Source organism: Lissotriton helveticus, chromosome 4_1 (assembly GCF_964261635.1).
Source record: "Lissotriton helveticus chromosome 4_1, aLisHel1.1, whole genome shotgun sequence".
In the NCBI taxonomy this organism is placed as follows: Eukaryota; Metazoa; Chordata; class Amphibia; order Caudata; family Salamandridae; genus Lissotriton; species Lissotriton helveticus.
In genome coordinates, this window is record NC_136063.1 from 1,315,536,187 (window position 1) to 1,315,549,015 (window position 12,829).

General features: G+C 47.5%; 1 protein-coding gene across 18 annotated transcripts in view; it reads right to left on the reverse strand.

Annotated features, from left to right (window-relative positions):
* The window catches only part of PTPRM (protein tyrosine phosphatase receptor type M), a 1,498,021-nt gene extending 1,485,577 nt beyond the window's left edge, over positions 1-12,444 (reverse strand). For all 18 annotated transcript variants that reach the window (XM_078687901.1, XM_078687900.1, XM_078687899.1 and 15 more), the window contains exon 1: positions 12,163-12,444. In XM_078687901.1, coding sequence (XP_078544027.1) covers positions 12,163-12,241 — 79 coding nt within the window. In that variant the 5' untranslated portion in view covers positions 12,242-12,444. The remainder of the gene's footprint in view (positions 1-12,162) is intronic.
* Positions 12,445-12,829: the final 385 nt, after the last annotated feature.

The window sequence follows — 12,829 nt, forward strand, 5'->3', positions numbered from 1 at the left end:
ATGGTACTGCATGCTATACTTCCTCCTAATTGGTCTCTAATAAATTACCCTGTCATCACCCAAAATATCTAATCAAATAAACGTAGTTTATGTATTTATTTGCAGCAATATCACAATGAAGTCTAAGTGTTATGGAATCAGTTCTGCCAGAGATTCCTAAAGTAAAAAGACACATGGAGTGGAATACGACTCCTATTAAATGTACTGAAGAATATTATCAAAAAAATATATAGCTAATCTTTTCTATTAAAACCTATCCATAAAAGCTAGAAAACCTATAGTAATTAGCTTCACATGAAGTATCTTTCTAGCTTTCAAAGCAACACAATAAATTATATTACCCACTCAGAATGCTTGTATTGCTCCTATGTTATCGTAAAACAATAACTGATGGCTATATATTAATAATGCAGCTTAATATCCACACCCTTTTAGGTTCTGAAAAATAAAAAAAGGAAAAGGATATTACCCTCAACAAGAATACTTTGTCTGAGTCTCCCGAAAATATAAATCATAGTGTCCCTAAAAAGTCAATTAAAACACATCCAAACATAAAGCCAAATCTAATATCTTCCAACAAGGCCACATAGTCATGAAGACAAAAATCATAACTTACTATGACAGCCAAAATGTTCCAATATGGAAATATGAACAGAGCGCCTCTCCTAATAAAAATTAATCTTCTCTAAAATTGCTCCGCTTAACCTATGAAGTATCTATAGGGGCAACACATACTATCAATAATCTACATTTAAAGGTCAAACTTCTGACCAGTATATCAACAATAAGCGCCTTTTTCAAACTATTAGCCACTGACATATAAGCTCAGCCCAGGTAGCACAGCATATCATCAAGTACCTACTTCTGAAACTTTGAAGACGGCACTGAGTATATATAGATATACTCCACCAATCACCATCCAGTTCAGTAAAAAAAAAAAGAAAATAGATCACCCCAGACCAGATAGGAAAAACTATTATCCATATATTCCATTGGTTAAACAATTCTCGACCACTGTACAATCAAAAATAAGGGAGATGTCAATCCTTCCTAATGCCACCAATACCATCCAATGCCAGACCAGAGAGGAACAAATATTTTATGTAAGTTCATTTGTTGATTCTTTTGTCCAATTATTTGAAGAATATCCATTCTTCGTAAGCCCATTGATTGACAGCATTGTCCAACCACGAGACAAATGCCTCTTACTTTTATACCCACTGATCCAAAAGCAAGGTCGGACCAGAGAGGAAACTACCAGTTTATATAAGCTCATTGGTTGATTGCATTGTCCAGTCACATGAGACAAATGCCTCGTCCTATTCCACCCAGTGTTGTGGAGTAGGGAAGAATATCTATTCTCTGTAAGCCCATTGGTTGATAGCATTGTCCCACTGATCCAAAAGCAATTTCGGGCCAGAAAGGGACAACCAATTTATTTAAGCTCGTTAGTTGATTGCATTGCTTAGGGAATTAGATGTTCTTTTAAAGACCACAATCGTGGATAGACTAGGAAATGGCACTGGTCTCATGTGATTGGAGAATGCCATCAACCAATGGGCTTGTGTAATGGGCTTACAGAGAATATACATCATTCCCCAGTCCACAACACTGGGTGTCTCACGTGATTGGACAATTCAATCGACCAATGAGCTTACATAAATTTGTTGTTACTCTCTGGTCCAACAATGCTTTTGGATGGTGGGTGGAACAGGAAAACACATTCGTCTCCTGTGACTGGACAATGCTATCAACCAATCGGCTTACAGGGAATAGATATTCAAGTGATTGGACAGTCGAATCCACCAATGAGCTTATGTAAAATGATTGTTCCTCTCTGGTCCAACCTTGATTTTGGATTGGTGAGTACCACAGTAAGAGGCATTTGTCTTATCTGATTGGACAACGTAATCAACCAATGAGCTTACATAAAATGCTTGTTCCTCTCTGGTCCGACATTGCCTTTGGATCAGTGGGACAAATCAACAAATGGGCTTAGGGAAAATGGGTATTCCTCCATAGTCCACAACACTGGGTGGAATAGAAAAAGGATTTGTCTCATGTCATTCGACAATGCAATCAACCAATGAGCTTACATACATTTGCTATTCCTCTTTGGTCCGACATTGCTTTTGGATGGTGGGTAGAACAGGAAGAGACATTTGTCTTGTGACTGGACAATGCTATCAACCAATGGGCTTACAGGGAATGGATATTCTTCAAGTAATTGGACAATGCAATCCATTGATAAGCTTACGCTAAAATGGTTGTTCCTCTCTGGTCCAACCTTATTTTTGGATTGGTGGGTAGAACAGGAAGAGGCATTTGTCTTATCTGATTGGACAATGTAATCAACAAATGAGCTTACACAAAATGGTTGTTCCTTTCTGTTCTGGCGTTTGGATTGTAATGGTGGCATTAGGTAGGATTAATATTTCCCTTATTTTTGATTGGACAGTGGTGAAGAATTGTTTAACCAATGGAATTTATGGATAATAGTTTTTTCTATCTGGCTTGGCAGTTTGGGCTGGACTGTTCCCATGAGGCACAGGGTCAGACTGATTTGCATATGGCCATGTCTGAACTGGGGTGGCAGAGTGGGCTAAAGAACGGTGATGGATCAAACCCAGATCTTTTGACTGGGTGTGAGTGTTTGATTGGTTCAGATGCTCCGTCCATCACCACCCCCTTTTGTACCGCTTTGGCAGCCATAAGTGTGGCAGGGTAAGCTCAGACGTGAGTCCCTTGCTCACTTTGCCACTGGATTCAAGCAAGCCGGGCTGAAGACGGCTGTAATGCCAGAAACCGGTCCTCGGAAGCTTGTTTCCGGTCCAGGGAAGGCATGGCTTGGCAGTTTGGGATGGACTGTTCCCATGAGGCACAAGGTCAGACTGATTTGCATATGGCCATGTCTGAACTGGCGTGGCAGAGTGGGCTAAACAACTGTGATGGATCAAACCCAGATCTTTTGACTGGGTGCGAGTGTTTGATTGGTTCAGATGCTCTGTCCATCACCACCCCCTTTTGTACCGCTTTGGCCGCCATAAGTGTGGCAGGGTATGCTCAGACGTGAGTCCCTTGCTCACTTTGCCACTGGATTCAAGCAAGCCGGGCTGAAGACGGCTGTAATGCCAGAAACCGGTCCTCGGAAGCTTGTTTCCGGGTCCAGGGAAGGCATGGCTTGGCAGTTTGGGCTGGACTGTTCCCATGAGGCACAGGGTCAGACTGATTTGCATATGGCTATGTCTGAACTGGGGTGGCAGAGTGGGCTAAAGAACGGTGATGGATCAAACCCAGATCTTTTGACTGGGTGTGAGTGTTTGATTGGTTCAGATGCTCCGTCCATCACCACCCCCTTTTGTACCGCGACGAGTACTCCAGCACTTTTTTTTCAGCTAGAAAAGTGGAAGCCAAGTTCTGTTTTTCAAAAGAACTCTGTACTGGCTGTAGGTGACATCAACGAGAGGGGGCATGTTCTTTTAATGAGAACGCCCTTTTTTTGACTTGAGTCCCACACTCAGATGGAGGCCATGCATTTCCAATTACTAACATGATTTGCGAGTGGTGTTTTGACGAGTGAGTAATAGTAGAGAGTCACGTGGGAAAACAAAATGAAAGCAAGAGAAACAGCTATAGGAGGTCGAGCCTGAGAAAACGATAGGAAATCAGACGTAAACGAGCAAGAGGGCGAATCACGGGCAAGTGGTCTCGCTCAGAGATAAAATACATGCTCATATAAGACCACAAAGTAGAAAAGTGGCTAGAATCCACTGGTAAACAAAAGGCCAACCCACATGACGTAGGGCGGGTGTTGTAAATGAAAAGCAGTCTCAGCGGAAATCAAGAACTCGATCCAAGTTGCTGACACGGACAGTCGTGCCACACTGGCAGACACAGAGCAGTGTTAGACTCCTACCCTACGGTAGAGCGGGTCAGAGGTCAAGTCCTGCTGTCTGGGCAGGCACAGGTGCGCGCAGGGGGCGTTGTCCCTTCAGGGCTGTGGCGGCCTCTCGGCATCTGCTTACCAGGCACTTGACAGAGGACTGAACTCTCGACCTGGGGGCACACCGCGGCAAACACATCCTAAGCACGGAGGCGTTTCCAGCACTGTTCGAGTGACAGCTTCCGCTGTCGATCTGTCCACCCTCTGGAGAAGGAAAAAGACAGAACTCGTGGCCTGGAGCTTCCCGCCAATAGACGCTTCCTATAATGCATGAAGGAAACATGAACTCGAATCACAGAAAAACAGTGTCATTCTAGCCGAGGAGAAATTAATCTACTCCTGCCGCGGTCCATCCGTGTGTTTATTTCTCATGTGCATGTCAAGGAAATCAATGTTTGTTGTAGGTTTCCATGTTACCTGGAAACACCCACCCTGCAACGGGGGACTTTCCACCGAGGATACCCCGCCTACTTATGGTTAGCTAGGACAATTTATACTTAACTTTAGATTTCCCTCTGTAGAAATCTCTTTCCCACCATGGAAACACAATTAAGTAAACATTTAAGAGTATTTCCGTGGCTGAAAATCCTGCACGTGTTTTGATAAACCCACAAAGTTCTGACTTTGTAGGATCATTTCACAAAACATTTACATGTCCCAACTCCTCCTCCTCGCAGATCTTTTGTGACCCTTTTCTTAAACACACTGAAGTGAAAAGTCTCCGCTCAGAAGTCCATTAGCAATCAGCATTTACCCTTCAGAAGCATGCCTAAAAACAATTGTGAGTCGGCCCGTGCAGACATTGTCTACACCACTGTGTTTGACGCTCTGTTTGCCTTTTATGTTCTCCTGGGAACACTTCTGCCTCCCTTGGGTAAGTTCCAGTACAATGACTCCTGAAGTGGGGTCTTCCACAAAGGCGTAGCTGCCATGTGTGCAGCAAGTGCAGTGACACCGGGTCCCAGAGGCTTCAGGGCCCCACTGAACCCCGATCACTGCTGTATTTCACAGTACAAATGGCAGTCAGGGGGGCCGTTTCCTTTCTCACACAAGGGCCCATGACACCCTGGCAACTCTACAGGCCATCGACCCTTACAAAGACAGGACTTTTTGCAGTCTTTAAAACTGCTGCATTCCAGAAAAATAACCCGACCATCTCCCAAACACAAACACCCGTGGCTTGGCCTTTTTCCAGCTACTTTCATACTCTCAAAAAGAATCAAACATATAAATTGAGAATTAACAAACATGCATTGCAATCTCAAAGCAGACCTAAAAATGTCAAATCAGAATTATACAGGCCCTCCACAACCCAACAGAGCTGTCCATGAGCCCTAGCGAGCTCTGGGTCATGGTAAGAGCCCTCCTGCAAGTTTGTTTTAAGTCACTCCTGAATTTACAGGTGGCATCTTATCTGTACAGAAGACTCACAAACAAGTCCTTCCTCGCGCAGAAACATTTGTGTGGCGTAAAGGGGGCTCAGTGCTAAGACTGACCTTTGGAAATGGTCCGCACTAGGGTGTTAACACAAGAGGGATGGGTGAAAGAAAAATGGGTGGAAACGTACATTATTGGAAATTTTTCAAAAGTCGTACAACTCACAAATGGCCATTAGAGACAAGGGGAAAGGCAGGTTAAAGAGTGAGATGAAGTAGGTCCTCCAGGTTCTGGAACCGGCAGGGACGATTTAGTCATAATGGCACCAAGGGTCGCTATTTTACAGGCATACGGGTGCAATGGATGAACCATGTTGCATCCATCAAATGTCCTAGACCTCCTGGAAGCAGTGGCTGGGTTTGACGGCAAAGTAAAAACAATGCTTCCTTCATTGACTGTGCCACCAAATGCCTCCTGTAACGCCTACTCTTGGGAACTCATCGCCAATCCCAATGGGCCATCCGAAGTTGCATGTCTAGATGCATCCACCCAACTAGGTTTTGGATTTTCATCTCACCAGGACAGCAACCTAGTCTTCTCAATATGACACCTGCCACATCACACTGGCCTCTGCGAGGAAGGATATGGAGGAACTCAAGAGGCCTTGTGATGCGGTCACAAGAACCGTTCCTACTAGTAAAGGAGGATAGCCTCCCTACCTCACTTTCTGGAGGTTACCACACCTCCTTCCAAGCTAATGTGATTAACGCTTCAAGAAGCAATGAACAATTGGTCTATGTCCCCACAAGAATAGAGAAGGGAATGGCTGTAACCTGGCTGTAGAGTAGCCTATTAAAATAAGACACAGTGTCAGACCCAGTGCCCAATATATAAAGTCGGTGCCGCAAGTGTACCTCTATATATAATGAGAGACAGCCAGCTCGGGACCTCAATGGAACATTTTCTGCAGTTTGCCTCTTGACAACCTCTGGGTCTGCACCCTCAAATGTTGAAAAGAGAGACAGCATAAAAACTTAGACTAATGCATTGGTACTAGGCTTCTGTACCTTGAGGATAAATACAAGAGGACAGGGAGTACAAAAACGTAGGTATTGAGGATTGGCAGGAAAGGGAATCTTTGCACTCACAAAAAGAAATGGTTCTAGACCACCCAGGGGCTCAGCCGGTTGACAAGGTCACTGCAGCGCTTATGGCTACCCTGTAGGTTACCGTTCTTTCCCATATACCTGTCAAGTGTCACAATTCGGAAGACAGGTGAGGAAACAATTCCGCTAAACGATCTTGTACGGTAATAATGATATGAAATGAAATATGAGGGAACAGACATCTATCGGCTCTAATATAAAAAACATGAAGGGCTGCCTGCCAAAAACTACTCTCTGATTCACAACAGACAAAACACAAGTGAAAATATTGTGCTAAAAGCAGATAGTGGAAACAGATGGAGAGCCGACAATTCCACATAGGGTTGTAAGTAGCGATCCAAGTATCAGTCAAAGAGAGGCAGAGAGCTGAGCTTGAATGGAGAGAGGAAGTTATCCTTGATAGGAAGAACACAAAATAGGAATGAAGTCATTAGCAAGGGCATGACAAAGTATTCTCTTTAATTACATCCTTATTATTAAAGCGCCACAGATGAGTACCCTCCAAAAAAAAAACAGGGAAAACATTTCACAAAATGGGAGCGAAATTAGGAAAGCAAGAGGTAAGGTAAGGGGTATGGTAGCTGAAAAAAGGAGTTTACAGGAAAGGCAGAGGAAGAAGGCGAGTGCTCAAGGAAACTATTCACGGAAACAACTTTACTCTAGCAGCAGTTTGGCTTTTCTGATTTCTGGCTGCCCCCAGGCTCAACTCTGAAATCCAGAATTGAGGTATTTGGGGAAGGTGCCTCAACTATATCGAACCTGCAGGGCTTTAGAACACTAGATTGAGGCAAAGGTGTTGCTACTCAAGAGAGCCCCTGTCACTGTAAAGAAATAATATTATCGGTGCTGTTACTGTCCAGAGACCACAGAGCAAATGCAAGTCTATACTTTCTGAGACTCTGATTTAGCAAAGAGTGCTTGGAACACATCACTGGCGTTCTCAGATGTTGTAACTATGTAACTGAGATGGGAGAAAATCCAGCAAAATATAACTCAGGCTGCATCACTCATGTTTTTGTGGAGTCCAGGGTCAACAAACTGAAGTTGAACCTGGACAATGTAGGATGAGGAACTGTTTCAAAGTTCAAAAAAATATCCAGTGAAAGAGAAACCAAGGCAGATCCATCATCTGTGTGATCTAGAGGTACTAGTCATGTTAGTTACTTCGTCTTTAACAAATAGGGCACCGTTGCTTTAAAACGTATAAATAAATGTTGCACCATGAGCGCATGGCTATGAGAAAGCAGGGTGCCTAGGGAATAACGACCCTCTACGCACGCAGCCTTCTGTCAGGGCTGCACTGTGTTTACTGTAACATGCACAAAAATGTAAGGCTGCTGCTACTTAATATGGTTCTATTTTGAGTAAATACACTACAATCATGGCTTTTTCAATCCCCGCATTGCAACACTTTCCTTATTACCGCTCTTTATCCATGCCGCCATCTTGGAAATGATCAACCCCCACATGGCTGCGGCTCTTCATGTTCAAACCTTTATTAGCCTTCTTTGTCTCCCCAAAGTGGCACTGGTGGTGCTTTTCTTTCAGTGTTGCAATGCCTTTGTCTTCTCATCACACATTTCTGCAGTCTTGTCTTTGTAAGGCCTTAGTCAAAACTCTTAAGATTTGCCTTTTCATGACTTCAAAGGAATCCATTCATTGCCTGACACACTAAAAGTCAAGCTGATTTGAAAAGATTATGCCCACACTGCTATAATTCCATAGCCACGCCTTTCTTAATCTCGGTTTCTGCTGCGAGTTGACTTCCTTTCAGTGCTAATAAAAAAGGCCTGACCTACATACAATTTTAGGGGAATTATCTCAGTGTGAGGTAATTGAATGGGACACTCAAGAACAAACTTCAATAAAAACAAATCACCAGATGAAGTTGACAGAGTGAGGGGGAGAGGAGGAAACAGAAGATGCGCTGTCAGCCCATCAGCCTGGGCACTGGCGTGCACTAATGTAGTATTCTGTGGGTGAATGCTCTTAATGTGCTGCTTTGACAAGATAATTTCCCCTCCTGACAGGTCGATAGTGGACAATTACATGCCCTGAATGGCACATTTTACAACAAAATTCTCGGTGTCAGGCACAGTGCGTAATTAAGGTTTCTCCCACACTCTAATCATGCTGAAAGGTTGGAATTATCGGGAACAGGGTGAAACTGCCATGTAAAAAAATCAATGCTGTACATGTTTTTAAATACAGTAACTTATTACTAAAGTGAATATATTGTATGGCTGTCTCAAAAACTACTCGCCTGTGCCAGCTGAATACTGCACGCTCTGAAAAGTAAGTCCAGAGCGAAGTTATTTTGCGCGTCTCCTGCACACATTACAGTAATGCATATGAAGCTGTTCTAGAGGCGGATTTGGCGCTCATTTCTCGCAGCGACGCGTGCACCAGACGCCATCCCAAAATAAACAAACCACACAAGTGTCAGACCTGACAAGAGTCCAAGGGGAAAAAAAGTTAATTTGGTGAAGTGCCCTTCGCCCCCACGTGTCTGCCAAGGGACACAAGCCGGCTTTGGGAACAGCCAAGAGGGAGACAGCTGCAAGCTGCAAGCTGCGCTTGGCCGGTGACTGCATTGGACCGCGGGATGTTTCAAAACGAGAGAGTAAAATAAAGGAAAAAGTCCACACATAGATTGAGCAAAGAGGAACTAGCACACCTCCTGGTCAGAGAGAAGTGTGACGTACGTCCGAGCACACGAAGCTCTTAACCTCAACCCGGGCAGTGCCAGGGTCATACATGCACACGGGTGGGTGTTTAAGGAGAGCCCTAGGGCGCTTCGGGCAGGTGCACAAGGGCATGAACCTCGATTCCAGAAGGGGTGGGCGTTAAGGGCACATGCCGGCGGCAGAGATAGGGGCACAGCAGGTCCACCCGGATACATTCATTCAGCCTTCTCGTTCTGTCAGCCCTCGCCTGTCACTACCACAAGAACCACTGTCCTAATGCAAGCACGGCTAATGCCCCCTCCCGTGATCAGTGGAGTAATAGAATAGTCCTATATGGGGTGCAGCGGGCCTTGGTGCCACTGCACCTGCTGCACGACGGATAACTACCCCGCCCCCCTCCCAATTCCTGTCATCCTAGTTACCTAAAACTGTCATAGTTCGACACAGTGACACGGCAGCATCACAAGCTGCACCCTCGGTCATGGGAGAACCGGGTGGCTGTCAAAGTAAAATGAAAGCAAGGCGAGGGAGTAAACAGCTCACTCTCTGGGCGCGGACTCTCATTAAAGCTACACGTGGGACACTCAGCGAGTTAAACAAAACTCATCCAAGGCGGAGATCCCACGGCAGGATCCGGCTGCTCACCCAGGAGGCACTGAAAGCATGCATGGGCGGGGTGCCAAAACCAAACACTGCGTAAAGCAACCCAAGGCGTAGTGCACACTTTACACCCTGCAATGAGACCCAGTGCTTTGAAACCCTTTGTCGCAGTGACTGCAAATAAAGGCAATCATCGCACAAGGCACTGGATTCGGGGACCCCAACGAGCCCTTCCTCGGAGGGCTACAGAGCCGTCTGAGGCCAGCACACAGCTGCTTGTAAAGATCACACGCCGCGGCACACGGGATGCGGTGACTGAGTCCGGCTTCGGGAGAGCACACACTTGTAAACAAGGAGCACGTGCACGGGGCTTTGGCTCTTGCAGCTTCACTGTCAGAGCCCTCAGTGCTACACTGCATTCTGGTACTTGCAGTTCTGCGTTCTAGGGGATTATAAATCAAAACTTCCAATGCCATACATTGTATTAAAAAAAAGTATAAGACTAAGTTAGTTAATCGCCCTGGCACGGGACAGCTTGAGATATGTGCCCGCCCAGTGCTGGCAGCGAGGGGAAGAGCCGAAGCTGCCCATCGGTACCCTCGTCCACTGTAAAGGAGCCGTGCTCACTCAGCGTGGTCGGGGTTTCTCGCGCTTTCCAGCAGCGGCATTAAAAGTATGTTCGCAGCGTGTTCTCGGCCAGATCTCAGCTTTTCATTCCAGGTGGGTCGCGTTACAGGCGGCGGGAGAGGCGGGGGCCGTGCCCATTGCTGGCACAACCACACACACTCCAGAGCGATCCCCGGGTCACACAGCGCAGGGGGGCGGGCGATCTGCCGCCTCCTCCCCGGCACACGGAGAAACTTGTACCGGTTACCGACCCCCACTCACCCGTACTGCACTTGAAGTGCTGGTGCTCGCCTCTAGTGTGTGTTTTTAACGAGCTCCAAAGAACGAGGAGGGCTACATGAGAAGGTTTAGAGTAACAAGGTATTAGGGAATCAAACGTATGGCTACTATGGTTACTCAGGGTGAGAGTGACGTATTTACAGATTACAAATAACGGGTGGCACATTACCTGCCCCAGGGGGAGAACCACCCTGACTGAGAGGCGCCCCTGCTAGGATGCTATTCAGCAACGGAACCCGCGCTGAGTGAGTCTGGGGTCACTTTACGGCTAGGCATGGAGGTAAGTGTGAAATTAACTTAACTTCAGCAAGGCTTCTTCAGCTTAAGTGCTCCCAGAACTCACGTTTATAAGGAAGCGGTGGAACTGGGAAATACAAAGATTTACCCAGTGTCAGGCGGCTGGTGCCCTGGCTCCAAACTTTGAAACTGCAGGGCACCACTGCATCTCTGGGGCAGATTTGACATTAGGTTTGGGTATGCTCCGGTTCCAGTATTTGAAATGGAAATACAGATTAGGTACTCACTGTCCCAAAATACCCGCGTGATACTGCGGAGTGCCGGTAATATCCCCCTGCAGCTCTGCTGAGAAGGGCAGGTGCTCCTCCTTTAGAAGTAAAGTGCAGAAACTATGTATCCAACTGCACCTGCCCATTTAAAGCGCTCACCAACTCCGAGCGGCAGCCGCTGCATCGGGGTGGACCCCGAGTGAACCATGCAGCCTTTGGTGCCCCCCACACTGACCGCAAAAATGCACAGATCCGAAGCTATGGAGAGGTGCAGAGTACAGGACAACTAAAAGGGCAGATCTCGAGTAAAGGCACCGCATATATGCCCACAGGTGACAGACCTGAGGTCAGATGCACGGGACAGTGCAACTGCAGCGAGCCGACAGACAAAGAATGAGGGCAGCCACATTGGGCATGAGGGCATCTACAACGGGAGTGATACAGCAGGGTGGCGAGGGCACCCTCATGGTATAGGGCAGGCAAGAGGGTAGAATCAGGAGTTGCAACAAAATCTGAAAGGGCACAGGAATGGAAGCACAGATATCCTGTTACACACCAGAGGGTAGTTTTGGGGCGAGGCAAGGGGCAGCCTTGGGCGCCACCCTGAAAGTTGCTGCTGATACCATGTGCCGTGCCAGGGCGCCTGCTGCCAGAGAGCTCCCGACCGAGTCACAGGTGAGGAGTTTGCCAAGTCCGCACACTGTTGCATGCACTGATAGGGAAGGGCTCACCCACACCACATGAACACATTCCCCTCAAACTACCGATGCACCCTGTCCCCGTGCACCCCCTTAGCTTGGCAGGGGCACCGTTAGCACTGCAGGGGCTCTGTTAGTACTACAGGGGCAGGCGACGTCCCATGCCACCGGTTCTCTGCTGCACGGGCAAGCCTCAACCAAAATCACAACAAACAGGGGGTCAGCCCGCCCCCCAGCACCCAGATCCGTCCCATCCGCAGGGGTGGCAGCTCTGCTTACCTGTGTAGGTCTCGCCTTCCCGCACCGCAGCCACAAGTCCAAGCAAAGTCCCGAGGATGGCAGCGAGCGCCCGCGCCATGGCTGCTGCCGGGCTGGCGGCGGCGGGAGGCGCCCCTACGCCCCGTCGTTCCAGCCGCGCGTCCTCCAGAGGCTCCGGCTCCCTTCCGGCTGCCCGCGTGCCCCCCGCGCAACTCCTTGCTCCGCCAGCAACTCTTTGCCCGCGCGCCCGTCTCGCGCTCCAGCAGTCTCCAAGCCCAGGCGGCCGCGCAGCTGACGTCAGCCGCGCGCGAGCTCCTCTCCCACTCCGGGCCAGTAGAGGGCGCGTGACTGCAAGAACTGCTGAAGGCTGGGCGAGCTCCCGCTGGGTGCAGAGCGCGCGCAGCTCTAACTGCACAGGAGGCGCAGCGTCAGGGGAGCCCGGGGGCTTCGTCAGTGTTCCAGGGGTGTCGGAACAATGCTCGATTTCCTGCAGTTCTGCAAATAGTATTCAAACACAATACAAAAAAATGGCTTGACTGCGTGCCATAGGACCAGAGCACAAGCATTAGAAAAAGTAGTGGGAAGACTAACCGAGTTTCGAAGTATGCAAGTGACATCATAGTGCGTGATATTACGACCATATAGGAAGTGACACCACAAAAAGTGACGCTAGATCTTAAGACCTCAC